Genomic DNA, 21,892 nt, shown 5'->3' with positions numbered 1-21,892 from the left:
CATTTTCTATGGGCCGTATTCTGGTCCTAAGAACTTCATAGGAAGTTTCTCGTTTAATTCTCTCATCACCCCTGAGGTGGGTACTATGATTATCCGTAATTTACAGACTAGGAATGGAAACACACAGAGAGAAAATAATTTGTCCAGGTTTATACAGCACGGAAATGGCAGATCCAGAGTCCCAACCATATTTAATAGTGAAGCCATTATTCTTCATCACTACTTTGCTGCTGTCACCTCTCATGTAATAATAGCCCTCGAGTTAAATTCAGACCTATGTGCTGTAATGGATTTGTGGTCACGAATGGTTGTTTTTATGGTGAATTATCTCACTTTGATGGTTTTGGAAACAGACAGGTCAAGCTCCAATTCATAAATTTCTCCATTGTTCTCCCATGCTAATGAAATGAGCTGGCTGACATAAAATAAATTTAGCTAAGACATACACAGAATAGTATGGATATATGCTATATGTAACACAAAGCTCATCATTTAGTATAACACAATGTATTAATATATAGGAAAATGGGTAAGAAAACAAGACAGCTTTTCAAGTTGTACATTAGGCATAAAGGACAATTTTCATATACTGATAATATAGTCAGTGACCTATTCTCAAAAGAGTTGGAGTTAGCACATGATGAAGGCAAGTCACTTAACCTCTGAAAGTGGTTAGCATTAATCCTCTCATCGGAAAACAAAAGTAGGTATAATAATGTCTCCTTCTCTTTGAAACAGAAATTAAAACATAGATGTATGTACAAAGATGATTATGGTGTGATTTATAATTCCAAAATATTAGATGTATCCTGAATGTCCAATAGGAGAAAGGTTAAATAAATTATAGTACGTTTATAAGATGAATGATAGAAACCGTAGTCATTAAAAATTATATTTCTGAAGAATACCTAATGGCAGGGAAACTCTCCATGATCTCATGCTAATGAAACAGCGGGAACTAAAGTGGAATAGACCTTAGTGCTGCTGCGTGTGCTTGTGCACAGCGTCTACCGTGTAGCGTCTCTGCTTAGCGAGGAGTGAGCCTGACGTGGTTTTATTTTTTCTAGTCCCTTTCTTCAGTTTTGATGTATCAAATGTCTGTTTCCTTCAGGGTAGCAGCTCCCTTTACACCTTCTCAGCCCATAACTTCTCACTTTTGTATATTCAGAGGGACTCTTTGATTTAGAGGATTCAGTTCTATTTAAAAAACATCCATCTCATAGAAGAATTAAGATTTGGCTAGAAGGATGCTTAGAGTGGAGGATGGGGCACAGTCAGCTCTCAGGCTACCCCTCCCTTGGTCTGCCCTTCTGCGCAGGTAGTGGAGAATCATGGAGGGATGGAGGTGTGCTTACCTCACAGCCTTGGCAAGGTGGCAATGCTATTCTTAGTAGGTGATTACTACACTGGTTGTCTCTGTGGGCCACAGGTGCTCCTAACAGACCCCGTGGATGAAGAGCCTGAAATGGTCTCTTACACATTGAGGGTCCCTCAGATTTAGCTACGTCTTCCAGCTTACCCTCAGTTGGTGGCAAAAGGCCCCATTCCAGAACCGTGTGTAGCAGTCCTTTCAAGATTGTGTCTTCTGTTCTCATCTGTGTACCAATTCTTGGGGCTTGAGGGCATGTACAGAGTCTATCTGACAACTAACATTCCTCTTGAAAACCTGGAGCTGCTGGGAGCTCAGGCAGGTAGACATGGAGCAGGGTATGTGGGCTTCTCCACATTTCTTTTCCCTGCTTAGTTACCACAGGTGACACTGGCAGGTCCACTGACAAAGCAGCTACCTAATCAGGGAGCAAAATGCCAGTCTCCCTTTTTCACCCCTTGCTTGGCTTTAAGGAGTGTTATTGGCTGAATTGTGTCCCTCCAAAAGAACATATGTCGGAGTCCTAATCCCCAATACCTCAGAATGTGACCTTACATTGAGACAGAGTCTTGATAGAGGAAATTAAGTTAAAATGAGGTCATTAGGGTTGACCCTAATCCAATATGACTGGTGTCCTTATAAACAGGGGAAATTTGGACAGAGATGCACATAGAGGGAAAATGATATGAAGAGACAGATGGGAAAAAGGGCCATCTACATGCCAAGGAGAGAGTTTCAGAACAGATCCTTCTCTCACAGTCCTCAGAAGGAACCAACCCTATCACCACCTTGATTTCGGAATTCTAGCTCCAGAACTGTGAGGTGACAAATTTCTGTTTTAGACACCCAGTTTGTGGGACTTTGTTACAACAGTATTAGCAAACTAATACAGGGAGGAAAAGAGTAGCTCATTTCCTCCCCAAAGGGGGAAAGATGGGTGGTAGAGTCAGCCATCCAATAACTGCTAATTGAAGAGGTAACTCGCCTCCTCTCTGTCAGTCTTAAATTGTTGGGGTTGGCAAGGGTGGGAGTGGGGTGCACAGGGTAGTGGTTGAGACTTGAGCTGTTCCTCTGAGTAAGAAGTGACTGAGCCCTAACCACTGTCGGTTCTTCCACTAACCTCAGACTTCAGGGTAGCTAGAGGACCTTTAGATCTCAGTTCTGTAATAACAGGAAGATTCTTAAAGGGCACCTTAAAACTATTCTGCTGTGTGTGTGTGTGTGTGTGTGTGTGTCTCAAAGTACATCAGTCCCCTTGTTTGTGGGGGATACGTTCCAAGACCCCAGGGGATGCCTGAAACCATGGATAGTACTGAACCCTATATATACATATATATATATACAGACATACCTATGATAAAGTTTCATTTGTAAATTAGACACCATAAGAGATTAACAATAACTAATAATAAAATAGAACAATTATAACAAAATACTGTAATAAAAGTTACCATAGATCTTAGCAACCTTAGCATATGATTTTTTTTCCTTCCTCATTAAGTCGAGAATTTTCAACTTTTCACTTAAAGGAAGCACTGTATGGATTCTCTTTGGCTTATCTGAATGGCCAACATCACTACTCTCGTGCTTTGGGCCATTATTAAATAAAATAAGGGTTACTTGAACACAAGCACTGCCATCCCATGACAGTCGATCTGATAACTGAGATGGCTACTCAGTGATTAATGGGCATGTGAGCAGCACATACAGCATGGATAGGCTGGACGAAGGGATGATTCATGTTCTGGGTGGGACAGAGAGGGACAGCATGAGTTTCATCAGACTACTCAGAACGGCATGCAATTTAAAACTTATGAATTATTTCTGGAATTTTCCATTTAATATTTTTGGACTGTGGTGGATCATGGGTAACTGAAACCACAGAAAGTGAAGCTGCAGACAAGGGGGAACTACCGTACCAATGTAATTTTTTTCCTACGAGAGGGAGTTGTGATGAGTAGCAGCAAGATCCCTTTCCCAGCACTCTCCCTTGCTAAACATCGTAAGACCCTCTGGGCTGCAAAATGAGACTCAGAGGGAAAGCAGCAGAGCTTAGATAACTCGCTCTGTGTGTGGAGGATCACCACTCCTTTCCCCATCCAATCCTAAGGGGTGGGTGGAAATAACAGGAACCACAAATGAGTCTTGGCTTCAGACAAAGTAGTGGCATGCTTCCATCCCTCCAAGGATCTACAAAGACAGTAAGATCCCAGTGTTCCTGGCCCCTAGCAAGGGTGGGCAGATGGATCCGAGACAGCCTCCTGATTTCCTGTGGGTTTAGTGAGCACAGAAGCTGCTGTGTGAGCCTGGTTACCTCCGAGGGGCATCTGAGAGGAACAGGAAGTGGCTTTTCCTGCAGCCTGGATTGGAGCAGTGGCAGGAAAATGTTCCCATGTGTCATGAGTGAAGTGCACACCTCCCTAAAGATCACTCATAGTCGGGAACAAGGGAACCCTGCATAGTATGGGCATGAGCTGATAACCAAATACCAGACAGAAATAGGAGTGTCTCAGCAGATACTTGTGTGCAGAAATGGCAGCCAGGCCATAAACTCTCCTATCTGGGCCTTGGCACCACATAAGCTCATGAGCCCCCTCTGCGCCCCACGCCAAATCTGGATGCAACTCTGGGGAAAGAGTAAGTTTCCATTACCACGTGGGGTGGAGTTTGTATGAGACAAAGGAATTTATCGTTAGCAGGTTTGCCTTTAAAGATTGGCTAAAGTTTTTCAAATAGAAAGGAAATAATAAAAGAATGAAACTTGGAGCTTTAGAGAGGAAGAAAATAATGGAAAAAGCAGAAATATAGGTATAGATAATAACCTATCTGTATTAGTCAAGGTTCTCCAGAGAAACACAATCAATAGAATGTATATGTGTATGTGTGTATGTATACATATATAATAAAAAATATTTATTATGAGGAATTGGCCCACACATTTGTGGAGGCTGACAAGTTCTAAGGTCTCTACTCAGAAAGCTAGAGACCCAGGAGAGCTGATGGTGTAGTTCCCATCTAAAGGTTGGTAGGCTCAAGACCCAGGAAGAGCCAATGTTTCAGTTCAAGTCAGAAAGCAGGGAAAAATTGATGTCCCAGATCGAAGGCAGGCAGGCAGGAGGAATTCCCTCTTATTCAGAGGGGTCGGCCTTTTGTTCTATTCAGGCCTGTAACTGATTGGATGAAGCCCACCCACATTAGGAAGAGCAATCTGCTTTACTCAGTCAATAGATTTAAATGTGAAACTCATCCAAAAACAAACTCGCAGAAACACCCAGAATGATGTCTGACTAAATATCAGGGCGCCCTGTGGTCCAGTCAAGTTGACACATAAAATTAATCCTCACACTATCCTTTTCTGCATGCATTTTATAAATCATATTTGATGATTGAAACAAAAATTATAACCATCTGATACTCAAGACAATGATATTTAAAAGTAAGGAAGTTAAAGAAAACTTAATGGAAGTAAGGTTTCTGTACTTCACTTGAAGTAGCTAAATGGTGATACCAGTAGATTGTCATAAGTCACATGTGTAGATTGTAATGCCCATAGCAACCACTCTGAAAATTATACAAAGAGAGACAATCAAAAAGAATATAAATATATCAAGATGGAGTCCTAAGAAAGTGTTCAAGTAACCCAGAGAATGGCAATAGAAGAGGAACAGAGAAAGGAGAACCAGAGGAAACAAATGAGAAAGTGGAAGATATAAGCACTAACATGTTAATAATTACCTTAAATGTAAATGACCCAAATATACCAATCAAAGGACAGGGATTTTTAGAGTGTATTAAAAAAATTACCCAACTATATACTGCCTACAAGAAACTCACTTTACAGTCAATGACATAAGTAGGTTGAAAGTAAAATGATAACAAGGAATGTCCCAGGGGCCAGCCTGGTGACACAGCAATTAAGATCACAGATTCCTCTTTGGTGGCCTGGGGTTCACCAGTGCAGACCTAGGCACCACTTGGCAAGCCATGCTGTGGCAGGCATCCCACATGTAAAATAGAGGAAGATGGGCATGGATGTTAGCTCAGGGCCAGTCTTCCTCAGCAAAAAGAGGAGGATTGGAGGCAGATGTTAGCTCAGGGCTAATCTTCCTCCAAAAAAAAAAAAAAGGACTATGCCGTGCAAACAGTAATCAACAACAACAAAAAGGGCAGGAGTACCTATATTAATATCTGATGAGGTAGACTTCAGAGTGAAGACAATTACCAGAGACAAAGAGAGACATTACATTGTGATAAAAGGTTCAATCCACCAGGAACACATAATGATCCTAAATGTTCATGCGCCAAACAACAGAGTCTCAAAATATATGAAGAAAAAGCAGATACAGCTGAAAGAAGAAATAGGTAAATCCACAATTACAGTTGAAGACTTCAACATCCCCATCTCAGAAACTGATAAAATTACTAGACAGAAAATCAGCAAGGATTTAGAAGATCTGAAAGCACAATCAATCAATAGGATTTAATTAATTTACATAAAACTCCACCTAACAACAGTAGAACACATGTTTTTTTTCAAGAGTCCATGGAACTCTAACCAAGAGAGACCATATTCAAGACCATGAAACAAACCTCAACACATTTAAAAGAATTATGATCATACACAGTATGTTCTCTGACCATAACAAAATTAAACTAGAAGCCAATAATAGAAAAATGACAGGAAAATTAAACAACATATCTCTTAATCCAAGAATCAAGGGGTAAGTCTCAAAGGAAATAAAAAAGACATAGAACTTAATGAAAATGAAAACACAACATATCAAAAGATGTGGGATGTAACTAAAATAGTGCTGAGAAAGAAATTTATAGCACTGAAGGTCTCCAATAAATAAGTCCCTATGTCAAGAAGCTGGAAAAAGAAAAGTAAATCCAAAGCAAGCAGAAAGAAAGAAATGATAAAAATCGAGAGCTTCTGCTATGAAAATAGGAAACAATAGAGAAAAATCAATGAAACAAAAAGCTGATTCTTTGAAACAAATCAATGGAAATTTATAAGCCTCTAGCGAGAGGTGAAAAGAAAGAATACACAAATGGAATAGGTAATATTACTACAGAACTTGCAGCAATTAAAAATATAATAAGCAAATACTACAAACTTATATTCATAAATTTGATAACTTAGAAGAATGAACCAGTTCCTCAGAAGCCAGGAAATACTAAAGTTCTACCAAGATAAAATAGACAATCTGAATAAGCTTATAGCCATCAAATAAATTGAATTCATAATTACAAAAGTCCCCAAAAATAAATTTCTGGATCCATATGGTGTACTAGAGAATTGTACCAAGCATTTAAAGAAAAATTAACATCAGTTTTACGTAATTCCTTCCAGAAAATAGAAGAGGAACAAATACTTCCCAACTTATTTTATGAGTCAGTATTACCCTGATACCAAAACCAGACAAAGACAATATAAAAAAAGGAAAACTACAGACTAATCTCTCTCATGAACTTAGACTCAAAAATTCTCAATAAAATACAAACAAACTGATTCCAGTGATGTATGAAACAAATTATACACCATGACAAAGTTGAATTTACTTCAGATTTGCAAAACTGGTTCAACAATTGAAAATCAATAATTATAATCTACCATACAAATTGCTAAAGAAGAAAAATCATATGATCATATCAATTGATCTAGGAAAAGCATTTGAGAAAACCCAACACTCACTTATGATAAAAACTCTCAGCAAGGTAGAAATAGAGAATTACGTAGATTTAGTAAAGAGCACCCACAAGAAGTCTACAGCTATCATCACACTTAATGGTGAAAATACTTTTCTCTAAGGTCAACAGCAAAGTAAGGATGTTCACTTTCACCTCTCTTATTCAGCATTGTACTGGTAGCTCTAGCCACTGTGATAAGGCAAGAATAAATAAATAAAAGACATACAAATTGGAAAGGAGGAAATAAAAGTCTCTCTCTTTGCAGATGACATGGTCTACGTATAAATCCCAAAGAATCTACAAAAGAAGTCATAGAACTAATGTGTAAGTTTACCAAGTTTGCAGGATAGAGGATGAACACACATAAATCAGTTTTATATCTATATGCTAAAAATGAACACATGGAAACCAAAATTTTAAAACAGTATCATTTACAATCACTCCCAATAAAATGAAATACCTAGAATATACACTTAAAAAAACATGTACAGGATCTGCATGCTGAAAAATTACAAAATGCTAAGGAAAGAAACCAAAGAAGACCTATATAAATGGAGAGACATCTCATATTCATGCAATGGAAAACTCAACGTAGTTAAGATGTCAATTCTCTGTAGACTGATCTATAAGTTCCAGGCAATTCCTATCAAAACCCCAGTGAGATTTTTTGTAGAAATAGACAAGCTTGTTCTAAAATTATATGAAAAAGCACAGGCCTTAGAAGAACTAAAACAGTCTTGACAAAGAAGAATAAAGTGGGAAGACTCTCTACCCAATGTCAGATCTTACTATATAGCTAACTTAACTGAGACAGGGCTGTTTTAGTGGAGGTATAGACACATAAATCAATGGAAAAGAGTAGAGAATCCGGAAACAGACCCACACACATATGCTCAGTTGATTTTTGACAAAGGTGCAAAGTAATTCAATGGAAGAAAGATAGCCTTTTCAACAAATGGTGCTGAAGATATTGGACATCTATAGGCCAAAAAAAAAAAAAAAAAACCCACAGAGAACTTTGAACTAGACCTCATACCATACACAAAAATTAACCCAAAATAGATTACAGATTTAAATGGAAAACATAAAAATATAGAAGAAAATGTCTAGGACCTAGGGCAAGGCAAAGAGTTCTGACTTGATACCAAAAGCATGATCCATAAAAGGAAAATTGATAAATTGGACCTCATTCAAAATTAAAAACTTTTCCTTTGTGAAATATCATGTGAAGAGAATGAAAATAAATATAAGCTACGAATGATGGAAAATATTTGCAAACCACATGTCCAACAAGGACTAGTGTGTAGAATATATAAAGAACTCTAAAAACTCAAGAGTAAAAATGAAATCCAACAGTCCAATTATCAAATGGCCCAAAATAGGAAGAGATATTTCACTGAGGAGGATGTACAGGTGACAAATAAGTGCATAAAAAGATATTAAACATCGTTAGTCATCAGGAAAATGAAAAAGAAAACCACAATGAGATTTCACTATATACCTATCGAATAACGAAAGTAAGAAATAGTGACAACACCAAATGTTGGCTAGAATGATGAGAAAATGTATTATGCATACGTTGTTGATGGGAATGTAAAATAGTACAACCACTCTAGAAAATACTTGGGCAATTTCTCATAAAACTAAACATGTAATGACCATTTGACCCAGCAATTATACTCTCGGGAATTTATTCCAGAGAAATGAAAACATGTTCCCACAAAAATTTGTGCGTGAATGTTCATTGCAGCATTATTTGTAATAGCCAAAAACTATACACAACTCTGTATTAGTTTCCTAAGTCTGCTGTGACAAATTACCACAAACTTGGTGGCCTGAAACAACAGAGATGTCTTCTCTCGAAGCCTAGCAGTCTGCAGTTTGGCAGGGCTGCGCTCCCTCCCGGGGCACCGTTCCTTGCCTCCTTCACCTTCTGGTGGCCGCCCTGGCACTCCTGGGCTGTGGCTGCATCACTCCCATCTCTGCCTCCACCTTCAGACCACCTTCTCCCACGTCCGTGTCTTTTCCTCTTCTGTCTTGTTTCCGACCTCCCTCTGCTTCTCTCTTGTAAGGACACTTGGCTTTGGATTTAGGCCCCCCCCCCCCCCCCCCCCAGATAATCCAAGATTATCTCCTCATCTCAAGATCTTTAACTTAGTCTCATCTGCAAAGATCCTTTTTCCAAATAAGGTCACATTCACAGGTTCCCAGGATTTGACATGGATATCCCTTTTTTTGAGGAAGATTAGGCCTGAGCTAACATCCATGCCTATCTTCCTCTACTTTATATGTGGGACGCCTGCAATAGCATAGCTTGATAAGGGGTGTGTAGGTCTGCACCTGGGATCCAAACCAGTGAACCCCGGGCTGCCAAAGAAGAGCACGCAAACTTAAGCTCTATGCCAGTGGGCCAGCCCTGACATGGATATCTTTTGAGGGTGAATTCTTAAACTAACTGTGGTACATCGATATCCTTAGAATACTAGTCAAATAATAAAAATGAATGAACTACTGACACTCTTAACAAGTTGGTTGATTCTCTAAGGAATTATGCTAAGTGAAAAAAGTCAGTCTCACAAGGTTGCATGCTGTCTGTTTCCATTTGTATAACACTTTTGAAATGATAAAATTTTAGAACTGGAGGACAAATTAGTGGTTGCAAGGGGCTAGGGATGGGGACAGATGCCAGGAGGGAAGTTGGTGTGGTTATGAAAGGTCCACATGAGGGACCCTGTAGCAGCAGATACACAAACCTGCACAGGTCACACACACACACATACGAATGAATACAAGTAAAACTGGGGAAATGTTCTGAATAAGATTGGTGGCTTATATCAATGTCAACATCTTGACAGTGGTACTATTCTATAGTTTTAAAAAATGTTGCCATCATTGAAAGCTGGCTACAGGGATTCAAGGGAACTCTCTGTATTATTTGTTACAATCGCCTGTGAATCTCTAATTAATCTCAATAAAAATTTCAATTAAAATTCATAATAGAGCCCAGCCCCTGGCGTACTAGTTAAAGTTCTGTGCTCTCAGCTTTGGCAGCCTGGGTTCGCAGGTTCAGATCTTGGGCGCGGACCTATTCCACTCACCAGCCATGCTGTGGAGATGTCCTACTTCCAAAAGAAAATAGAGGAAGATAGACACAGATGTTAGCTCAGGGCTAATCTTCCTCAGGAAAAAAAAAAATCAAAATAAAGGTGACCACTTAAAATGCCCATCTTCTAATAGCATTATCAGAGATGATAAAGAACACAAATTTGGGGGTTTTGCTTCTTAAAAATTATCAAGTATCTACTTTAGAGATTAATAAAATGTGTTCTATTTTCTTAAGTGTCAAGAGAAGAGAGATATCTACATAAATGAATGACAATATGATATGCTAAAAACAATGATAGATCCACATATAAGGTATATGTGGCACAGAGAAAAGGATGGTTAACTTTATAAAGGTCAGGGAAGGCTTCCTAGAGGAGGTGATATTTGAGATGAATATTCAAAGATGAGTTTCAAGTTATTCAAGGAAAAACAACATTTCAGGCAGAGGGGAGAGCAGTGCACATGCATGGAGGAATCAATTATAGTTTATTATTACTGGAGTGAAGGATGATTGGGGAAAAGGAGGAAGATTCCTCTGGCAAAGTAGAAAGGAGCTAGGACAGAAAGAAGAGTCTTCCTTGCCCTTTGGCAACAGAAGTGTAAGAAAAATACAGCTGCCCAAACATACATGTAAAAAAATATCAGCGACAGCTGCTGGAATTCACAGCTCTCACAAGTTCTCTTTCTATCCACTCTGGTTTATGTCAACCAGCAGCCTCCCCGTCAAGTCCAGACATCCCCGCTTAGGTGTTGCTTCCCAGGATATCACATGACTGCACAGAGATGATTTTCCGTGGCCTACATACAGCTTCTCAAGTCCAGATAAAATTGACCACAGTTATTCTCTATGTAGGGTGGCTAATGAGCCTCATCCTGCCATCTGCTATCAAAGGCTGAGATCTATTCTTTATCCTGGCTGCCCACTGCTGTAATATTTCCCCTCCAGCCCTATGCCATTCACCATTCTCATTTTCTGAGGTGGATCTGTACTCAAGAAATTTAAAGCAATTGATGTGTGATGACTGATAATCGAACCTAGTGGTCCTCAACATTTAGCATGCATCAGAATCACCTGGAGGATGTGTTCAAATGCAGATTGCTGGGCTCCCTCCCCCGACTTTCTGATTCAGTAGGCCTGGGGTGGGGGTGGGGGTGAGGGGCTGAGAATTTACATTTCTAACAAGTTCCCAGAGGATGTGGAAGTTCCTGGTCTTTGAGAACACCAAGCTAACCAATTGAGGAGGATTTATACCCAGAAAAGGAGCTTCTTACCTTAAATAAATTTGTAATTGGGAATTGGCCAGGAAGGAGAAACGTGGCCTTCTCGGGATCCTTGTCTTCCCCTAGGGCATTCACTCACTCGTGGACAGAGAGGGATGATGTCATGGGAATAGAGTGACAGCCCCCCATACCCGTCAACCAATCCCCACCCCTAATCCCAGCATCCCTGGGAACTTTACAAGCAACTCTGCACCTCCTACAGTATTATAAATACAGTGAAGGCAGACCGAAAGGCTGTGGTTAAGTGGATGACTGACGCCTTAGTTTGTGCCAATATTGTGCTAAGAGGGTCATCTCATTTGAATCCTCACAACAGATTGACGAGGAAGGTACTGCTATTATGTACAATGAGAATGAGGAAGAAAGAGGTGAGATAACAGCTAGAAGAGGCAAGGCTGGGATTTGGAGCAAGTCAGTCTAACCTGTGGCCTGATTCCTCACCATGGTGTTATTGCCTTCCATCTATGGATATAAGTTGGGTGGGGCAGAAATTGCCTGGTTTATGCTTATTGATTCCTGCTCCATCAGTGTACCTGATGTGGAAGTTGAATCAGAAACAGAGACTTAAGTTCTCTCTGGATGTAGCCTGTTTGTGTGGTCAGACTGGCTTTTTCTGTTCAGAGGCTTTCCCCACATATCAGTCAGTGATACGTGATGCTCTGTACCCTTCCCTTCCCATCAGAAGCAGGCAGCTCACCAGATAGAGTAATAAATGTTAATTTTACATCTTATTCTCCTTATATCCTCAAGGAACGTTTGTGCCTATCATGGAGAATCAAGTCGCCCCAAGTATGATGATGGGGAGGACTGATTTTATTCTGGAGATTTTGAGATCCATATTTCCTCAGAATGAGGAGGGCTGTCTCGTAGGGGGTGACCTCTGATCCTGCCCTTGGCAGTGGTTTGCCACAAATAATGTTTAGAACTATGAAAGGTAAGGGCAAGAGCTTGGAGTTTCTGCTGAATTGTCGTAAGGGAGACACATCTGTACTTGATTTGAGGAGTCAAAAACCCCCTCCTTGATTGGAGGTTATCATGAAAGACTGAAATAATGACTTTAGGCCTCAAATCCCAACAAGATAAGTATGATTATCCTCACATTGTAGATAAGGAAGGAGAATGAGAGTGATTGAGAGGCCTTTCCGAAGGCCACACAGAGATTCCAAGTTCAGGATCTGTCTCACGGTCTACATTATCTCTCATTACCTCTCATAACTTTTTACAACAAATTCTTCACAAAGTAAAAATGCAAAGAATTCAGGACTATTTCCTTATTATCAGTGTTTGGTTTTTCCAGTTACATACTGACTAACATGCCCATTTTCTCTCTCACCTTCAATTAATTCCAAAAGAATTTCTAATCTCATTGAGGTTAAGCTTTTAAGACTAAACAGCAGTTAGTCAAGTAAAGAAAGTGGAGAAAAGTGATTCGAAGGGAGTAAAGAGAAGGTGTAATATCTGAAACTGAGAAAGAGCTTGACATGTACAAAAAGCTGAGATGTCTGTGGCTGAAACTGAGTGAGAGAATTAGAAAGACGGACAGGAGAATTTGGGAAGGAAGCAGAAGCCTTTAGAAATTTTTTTAAAATTTTATTTTAATCATGATTCTGTGGGTCAGACATTGGGGCTGAGCTCAGCTAGGTGGTTTTTGTCCTGGACTCACACAGCTGCAGGCAACAGGCACATCAACTGGGTTGGAAGTTCTAAGTTGGCCTTACACACGTGTCTGGCATTTGGTGGTGGCTGTAGGCTGAACTGCTCTTGCCAGTAGACTGTCCTCTTCAAGGAGGTTACAGAGGTCATAGAACAGCAAGAGGGGAAGCTGCAACCACTCGGTTCCGTTGGTCAGAACTAGTCACAAGACCAGTCCAAATTCAAGTGATGGAAAAATAGGCTCTGCCTCTTGATGCGAGAAGTGGCATCTTTTATTTGGCCTTAGGAATTTTGAACTGAGTTTGAGTAGATTGTGAGTTGAGGACAATTTAGGGGCAGAGTGGAGAGGATAAGGATGATAAAACCAGGGGATTTTGCAGCAGGAAATAGAGGTAATGGTTTGGAGGTGTGAATGGAGAGCAAGATTGTAACATGGGTTGTCAGTTGGAGCATCATGTAGCATGTTCTTTTCTCTATTGCCATTTTCTGTCCTTCTCTTTGATGCCTCTTGGATCCTTCAGGATTCTCAGCTTTTTATTTTCCCCTGTCACTTCTGAGGAGAGTCTTATTTTCATTCCTATTATCCATTCAAGGAACAGCTTCTAGGGTCAGCACCATGATAGATAGGTAGTATGACTATTGAAATATGTGTGTGTGTTTTTAAATACATAGGCCAGATTTCTCATATTCCATCTCATTTATATTTAAAATGTAAAATTTGTGCTCAAAGACATTTTCTCAGACATGTTTGAACTTTAGAAATTAAACTTGAAACTGCAACACTATAGCATGGCCACGAGATGGTGCCACAAGCATATTGAAAGTAAGATATTTCCCTCATTCCAAATCCCACATTTTGCTGGAATTTATTAGTGAGAATGGAAAGCAAAGAAATACTCATAAAGGGGTGAGGATATGTGTGGTGGGTAAGAGTGTGTAGGCAGGAGCATGCTTATTCGACAGACTTTTTAAGCATCTTCTATGCATTAAGCACAATCTATAGGGAAGATATTGGGATATATGCGTGTGTGTGTGAGCATGTGAAAGAGAGAGAAAGGACTATGGGGAAAATTTTTCTCCAGTTTTCAGGAACAAAAATTACTATTTAAGTATTTTAATATTGCGCCCATTTGTGAAAAATTGTAGTCCATTTAAGAGATATTAGATATGAACATAAATAGTTAATGAACAAACAGGTTGGTGTGATAGATACTGAGAAAGGGCTAGAATTCATCAATATGATAATGTCTTTTACTTTTTCAGTAAAAACATATGGTTTTAAATGCTTGCTTTTTCTTCATTTTTGATGAGTCAGTTTGCCATTTATCATCTAACCGGGAAACATTTTGTAAAGTACAAGTACCACTGTGAAAGCATAACAACTCATTGATAAAGGACCAGTGAGTTTCTACCAGTAAGGGCTCTAGGTAAATAAAGCATTTCATTTTAGAGGCTGGTGGGTTAAGTTATTTAAAATTCACTTATTTCCTTAATTATTAGTCCATAAAAATCTTTTCATGGAATGATACTTATATAGACCATTCATTAGATAGTGCCCATATGACTTCCTATAGTTTTCCACGAAGGGACAGACACAGACGGGGAAAATGTCTTGGTCAGAATATGCCAGATTGGTCCTTGAAAAGAGGGCATGTGATTTCCTTGGTATAAATCTCAGATCCCTATGAGAGAGTCCAGGAATTGTCTTTTACTTGGAATAATTCAGACCCAGTGATGATACAGTAGAAGGATATTGATATACATTTCCAACTCTGTAAGTTTCCAAGTAGTTTTCAAAATTCTATTTTTATGTTTCAAAATAAGAATAGAGTTAGTGCCGCACATCCATATTCCCTAGGCTAATTTAATTGAGGTTTATATTGTAGGGCTTATTGAGGTTGAGGTTTCTTATGAATGAGGGTAGAACAATTTGGAAATAGGACAGAGGCTGAAGTTCTAACTCCAACTCCCCAAAATGCTTGGAGATAGAGCCCCAGCCATTTTGGATGCTGTCAGAAATCTAGAACTACACCAAAGGTACAACTGAAAAAGTCATTCTAGAACAACTACGTATTCTGTGCATGTGGTTTAAAAATGTTAAACAAGAATGTCAATTATATAAACACAGATCTCAAAGGAATCGATATATAAAGGAGTTTGAATGGAAATTTCAAAAAACAAAAGAATTAGGGGCTGGCCCCGTGGCCTAGTGGTTAAGTTCATGTGCTCCGCTGCAGGCGGCCCAGTGTTTCGTTGGTTCGAATCCTGGGCGTGGACATGGCACTGCTCATCAAACCACGCTGAGGCAGCATCCCACATGCCACAACTAGAAGGACCCACAATGAAGAATATACAACTGTGTACCGGGGGCTTTGGGGAGAAAAAGGATAAAATAAAAAATCTTTAAAAGAACAAAAAAACCCACAAAAGAATTAAAAGGAGTGTTTGGCCCTTTTCTGGTGAAGGACAAATAGACTTTGGATTTAAGAATGCTTTGGACTATGAACTTTTACATAAATCCTATGTATTAACAGATAAATCTTCCTTCATATCAAGTCTTGGTGTTTTTCTTGAGGAAGATTAGCCCTGAGCTAGCATCTGCCACTAATCCTCCTCTTTTTTCCTGAGGAAGACTAGCCCTCAGCTAACATCCGTGCCCATCTCTACTTTATATGTGGGATGCCTGCCACACCATGGCTTGCCAAGTGGTGCATAGGTCTGCACCCAGTATCCGAACCGGTGGACCCTGGGCTGCCGAAGAGGAATGTGCGAACTTAACGGCTGCACCACCAGGCCAGCCCCTCAAGTCTTGGTGTTTAAAAACCAAGTACTGACACCTTTCAGTGTGGAAACTGAATCTTAGGCAATTATAGTAAGTGTTTGGGTGGCTGAGTGATTTGAATCATCAAAGGCACACTTAAAATCTTGGTGTTTTTTTTAGAAGTGTTACCTATTTTAAACTCATCTAGGGAAAAAGGCTTTTGGTAGCTGGCTCAATAGGAATTTAAAATTAGTGAATTTAGTTTCTCCCTATGAGATGAATGTGTTGTCTTCCTGACTGACCAACTTTCTTCTCACAGAAATTCTACTCTCATACCTTGACAGCATCACAGCCAAGGAGACTGCTAAACATTGTTCCAAGTTAGGCATTGCTGTGTGGAATGTTACAACTGACCAGGGGATTGGTGTTCATCCTTGGCACTTATGGTTTTTCTGGAGCTGGTTCTTCCGGTAGCTGTGAATCATGGTGGGCTGGTTATTGTAGTATGTTTATGGGCTGTGTGTGATGGCATTCACCTCTTGTTGACCTACTTCATTTCAAGAGGCTGTCCTCTGGTAAGCCTGCATTGTAACCCAGAGATCCTGGCCTGTAGATGCTGGAAGTTAATCTGTTCTTATGTAGACATGATGTAAAAGCTATGAGGAGATGTGGATTTTGATCCTGGGGAGTTATCCACTCTATGGGATAGTCAGTTACTTTTAGAAGCTGCCATAATTCTGTCAAACCACCAGGGTACTGGTGGTTTTCAGTTGTTAAAGAAAGTATTCACCAAATTGTGTTGTACTGTCAAAGTGAATTAATGTAGTTTCCTTCTTCACGTGGAAAATGACTTCATGATCATATTCTAGATACTAAGATTAAAGCCACACGTTCCACTATACTTTGTACAGAGAATAGGAAGACCAGTGTTCTCATAAACGCCTCTGGGAGGCCTCCCCATTGCAAGTCTGGGCCCCAAAAAGCACTCAAGAAACACTTTTATTTTGGAGGAGAGTGCTTATAGTTTTTAATTTTTTAAAGAAAAAATTTGTATATTTAAGGTGATGCTTTGATATACAGAGTGAATGATTACAGTCAAGCTAATTAACACACCCATCTCATCATATAATCACCATTTTTGTCTGTATGTGTGGTAAGAGTACCTGAAATCTACTTTATTCGCAAATTTCCAGCATTCAATGCAGTATTGTTTACTCTAGACATCATGCTGTACCTTAGATTGCTAGACTTATTCATCCTGCGTAACTGCAACTTTGTAGCCTTTGACCAACGTCTCTTAGAAGATGGTGAATGTTTATAGGCCCAAAGTCTTAAGTCTCATATCAACACTTTTCTATGTTAACGTTCTTTAATGTACTTACTTCAAAAAGCATTTACTTGGGAAATGCATTCATAGGAAAACTCCAAGTAAACACAACGTAATATTCATGTTTCTTGGGAATAATCTTTTAAAAAATTGGTTTTAAAGTTAAACAGTTTGAATATCAATGGTAAAGAACATAACTACATTTTTTTTCTACAAGTGATTTTGAAGAATTCCTACATCAAATAGTATACAGCATATAAAAATAAAATACAGCCCTTTACTTTATAAGGTAGTTTATTTTTTTGTTTCTGCCATTCTCACATGTGATGTTTAACATCATTGATGTTTTGTTTTGGGGTATAATGAGAAGAGGGTGAGATAACCCAATGCTTTATGCCTCATTCTGAAAATACATTTTTCCTTTTAAAATTTCCTTTTGAAAATTATCAAGTGGTTGCTAAAAGAAATATTTATGTCAAGTGCCTTTTACATTACTGGGTATAAAGTAGGTGATCAATGAGTGGTCGATATTATTATCATTATGTTTTATTTTCCTGACGCAATAATTCTGAATGGCTTCTTCTTGCCTTCCATTCCCATGCCCTAGTTTTGCCATCTTGCATTATCGCCACATCTCTGCTCTACTGTGTGTCTCAGTCTTCATAGCACCTTCTTTCGTACTTTTTGCCCATCCTATAAAGCAATGTTAATCTCCAAATCTCTTACCCAAGCAAGAGAACACTTCCTTAGGTACCATTTTCCAATCCATAGCCTTGTAACATTTAGGTAAACCTTTCTACAGGTCCACAATCTCTTACCTACAATTCCTGAAATCCATGAAAATAAGAAGGTTTTGTAATGCATATTGATGGCAAAATCTGACCTGAACTGATGTGAGGTTAATAATAGTCTTCATTTATCCCATCAAGTATGAATATGCACATGTTTTACTGAAGAAGTGTTAGTGTGTCTAGTTATAGAGTGTTGCCCCAGACGCCACTGGAGGCATTATATAACTCATGGTGTATGCAGAGTTCTCCTTCTAAAATCAGAAAACATTTGAATTCTGAAGTGCATCTGGCACCACAGGTTTTAGATAAGTGATTGAGGACCTATAATCAAATATTACGGTTTCTTTTTAAACTTTTATCTTATTAGTAGGGAGCTGCCTATATGGGAAGAGTTTTAGGTACGTAATCTCTCATGGACGATTTTCTAAGACAAGAAAAGTACAGAGAGAGAGAACACTGAGCAATTGCTGAATCAGTCAGTAATGGCCAAAGCCAATGTTCGTAATACATTCAAATGTCGTCCTAGGGGCTTCATGAGGCACAAAACGAATGGAGTTCAGGCAGCGAAGGTAACTACAAAGGATAAGTGCATTCTTCCGTGATGTCGGTATACATACACACACACACACACACACACACACTTGCCTGTGTGTATATCCACTCATGCATTTCTATAACTGTCTCCAAGGAAAGGTGTCTAATTAGCAGACTGTAAGGTGTCAACTCTACACATAGGGACATGATGAGGATACCCATGGGAGTGCCATGTTTAACATTGCTCTAGAATGCTGTGTTATGTGAACGTATGTTGTTGCATATTGCTTTCTTTTATACAGATGTTTTAGACTGTAGACTCTACTAAATGTGGCACCTAAGAGATAGCAGTGTTACTAGAACTGAACACGGTCATTTACAGAAGATCCTCAAATTAGGAATTGCCTTTCAATAAAGGCAATTTGCTCTGCCTTTAGAGTTTCACTGAGAACCTAAAACCCACTAAAAAAATCTGCATAGTACCTTAAATGTGTGCTTTATTAATGCTGCCTACTAGGAATTTCTTCCACTTATTTTTGTGATTTTTTGATAAATGTTTTATGTCCTTTTTGCTTTGCACTTTGCATCCACACATCAAAGCTCTACATCTTGTGATCTCAAATCATTGCTGCAACTTTCTGGGCTATAGCTACCTTGTGCCTTTTTAAGACTATGTCAACTGGCTCTTGCCTCTTATATTTCAGTAACAAAAGAGGAAAATTGGTGAAAGGTAAAGGTAGAAATCTGGGGGTGGCTGGGATGGGGATATATGGATCTAATGAGCTATAGACTTTTTAAAAATAATAAACAGTCAAAGACTATGATGTTAAATATATTCTCTACCTTGTATGTTTATTTTCTTGTGACACAGAATACATTTAAATCTTTATTGTTTAAGAATTTGTCTTAGAGTAAAATTGGTAATATTTTGCCCTGGTGCTAGCATAGCCCTGCACATTTTTACTGTCATTATTATTTTAATTTAAAAACAGGCACTTAGGGGTTAAAGGATATTTAACTTGCTCTTTAATGGACATCTGTGTCAAATATATGGAAATTTTGGGTTTATAATTATAACAGCCTCTAGTGATTTCATTTGTCTATGGAGAGGTCCCAGGAACCTACAGCTATTTTGATTTTTGCAGCTTTTATCATAAGTCCTTATAATATAGACTGCTGATTTCTTCTCTGTATCCTGCTCATTGTTGAAAAGCCAGAGCTATTTTTAACATTTACACAATTTCAATAGATGATTCTTCATTCCATAAGGTTTGGTGCTAAATCTGTGGAGCCTTTCATAATCATATCCTTTTTGTGGTTTGCTTGAATTTGATCACAGTGGCTGATTTCATGCATTGATAATGAAGGCTTAGGTTGCCTGTTTCTCGGCATAAATCCACCTCAGACTTGTAGGTTGACAGTGCTTCTGGTTTCAGCACACATGGAGATATAGAATTGAAATTGCTCTGCTTTCTTTACAAATGACTCAGAGTATGCTTGTCCTTCCCTAAAATGTTGCCAGCGTGTAAAGGATTTTCAATGAGCAGTGCAATAAGCCAGCATCTGGGAAGGTTCGGAGCTGCACTGATATAGCGTGCACTGTCACACACATAATCAGAGCCGAAGCCAAGTCTCGGTAGCACCGTGCTTTACACTGGTCACATCCTGGAAGTTTTGTTTATCCAACTTGGTTGCTCTTGAAGCTGGTGAAAGCCCTGCCAGGATGTGGAGTGGACTTCCTAGCAGAGGTGAGCATTTTTATTCTGAAACTTGGATGTTGGGATCTGGGCTGGCAGTAACACATTCTTTTGTATGCTGTGTTGAACCCTGTAGAGTTATCAATTGTGTGTATCACGTTGCGCTGACAGATCCAAAGGGACAACACTGAAGAGCAAGATATATGATTCTTTAATTTTATTGGGAAGTGAACTCCTTCAGTGGGTTTGATAGCATTCTTTTCTTTCTGTGCTAGCTGTTTGCCGAGGACATCTTACCAGTAGGTGACTTCCTTTGCATTTTAAACATTCAGAACAAGTCAGTGATATTATGTGATTTGCTATCATTACTGAAAGTAGGAAATTAGCAGTGTTATTATGTGCTTCAAGTATATAAAAAAGGCTATGAACTAAATGTACTTTGTAGAATCTTTGACATGAAAAATATATAGAAGGAAATAAGTGGTGTTTATGAGATAACTAAGAAAGTAAGGAAATGGATTACATACTGGAGTTGACACCTTGTTAAGCTTGATTTAATTGTTAACAATTAAAAGTTATGACCTGTCGTGCACTGGACAACCTATAATAATTGCTTTCTAGAGATGGTAGACTGCATGAGAGAAGGAGAAAATTAGCAACATTTCTTCATAAAGCGTTTTAATTAGACGTGACGTTTTAAATGTAGCAGACTTCATCATTTAAATGTAAATAAAGTACTGACACTCACCTGGGATGTTAAATTACTAGATCATCATGCCCAGAAAGATCTGATGTGGCATTATAAGTGTAGAGTATTTGAAAGCCAACTAGATAAGGGCAAGCTCAAAGTTAGCCTCCGAGTAGATGGAGTCCTATTGCTCAGGCTTGCTTATGCTCTTCTAAACTCTAATTCCTGCACGATGAGAAGCTGTTTCTAAAGAAGAAAGGACTGTGAGAGTTATGATGTATTCAAATAGCGGTGTGCGTATTAAGTGCATGTTTAGTATGTTAGGTCTGCAGAGAAATCTATTTTTATTTGATTGGAAGCTCACATGGCACATGGGGTGTATATATATATATATATGTGCATGTGTGTGTGTATGTATGTGTTTTTCCTGCTAAATTTATTTGAGGCAGCAGTTTTATAGCTTTCAGCTCTAAAGTTATAGATAGGTGTGTATTTTCTTGACAGAAGATTCGAGAACCCCGTTTACTGCCGGTACATGTAAAGCTTGGCTAAGCAGACGCATCAGGAGTAAGCCATTTGTGTTAGCCAATCTGTCTCAGCAAGTCCCAGGGCCACTATCTTGCTAGAAGCCACTGTGTGCTTTTGAAAGCATGAAATTAGTTTTATACTGAGCACATGGTTTCTCATTTAGCAGCTCTTTTTATGGTAATGGTCAATTTATGGTTCACTGCCAGAATTTCGGTGTTCTGTCAAAGCTGATAGCTTGTGCTAAGGTGTCTCCATGAGATAAATTTTTTAAAAGTGGAGGTGGGGGAACCTAATTAGACCCTCAAGAAGAGATTCTTGCCTTTTACCTAGTCTACTTTCTGAATGCATTATCATTTGTCCAAAGTTCCTTTATATTGTTTAGTCTAGGACCTACAGGCTTAAAGTTGCTAACATTTACCACTCTAGACCTTACTTGATGTTGATGTAGGACATCAAAGAGCTATTTT

At 39.0% G+C, this 21,892-nt stretch overlaps 1 protein-coding gene across 15 annotated transcripts in view; it reads left to right on the top strand.

The window, feature by feature from the left end:
* ZNF385B (zinc finger protein 385B) overlaps window positions 1-21,892 on the top strand; it is a 383,440-nt gene that overhangs the window by 87,191 nt on the left and 274,357 nt on the right. Inside the window, exon 1 of one of the 15 annotated variants that reach the window (XM_070241361.1) lies at window positions 19,638-20,260. The exons of 13 other annotated variants lie outside the window; for them this stretch is intronic. In XM_070241361.1, the coding sequence (XP_070097462.1) occupies window positions 20,236-20,260 (25 nt within the window). In that variant the 5' untranslated portion in view covers window positions 19,638-20,235. Of the gene's footprint in view, window positions 1-19,637; window positions 20,261-21,892 lie in introns of those variants that run through there. One more of the 15 variants, XM_070241360.1, reaches the window with a different exon arrangement.

This window comes from Equus caballus, chromosome 18 (genome assembly GCF_041296265.1).
Source record: "Equus caballus isolate H_3958 breed thoroughbred chromosome 18, TB-T2T, whole genome shotgun sequence".
Lineage (NCBI taxonomy): Eukaryota > Metazoa > Chordata > Mammalia > Perissodactyla > Equidae > Equus > Equus caballus.
The sequence above is the reverse complement of the archived record's forward strand: the minus strand, read 5'-3'. Positions and strand labels throughout refer to the sequence as shown.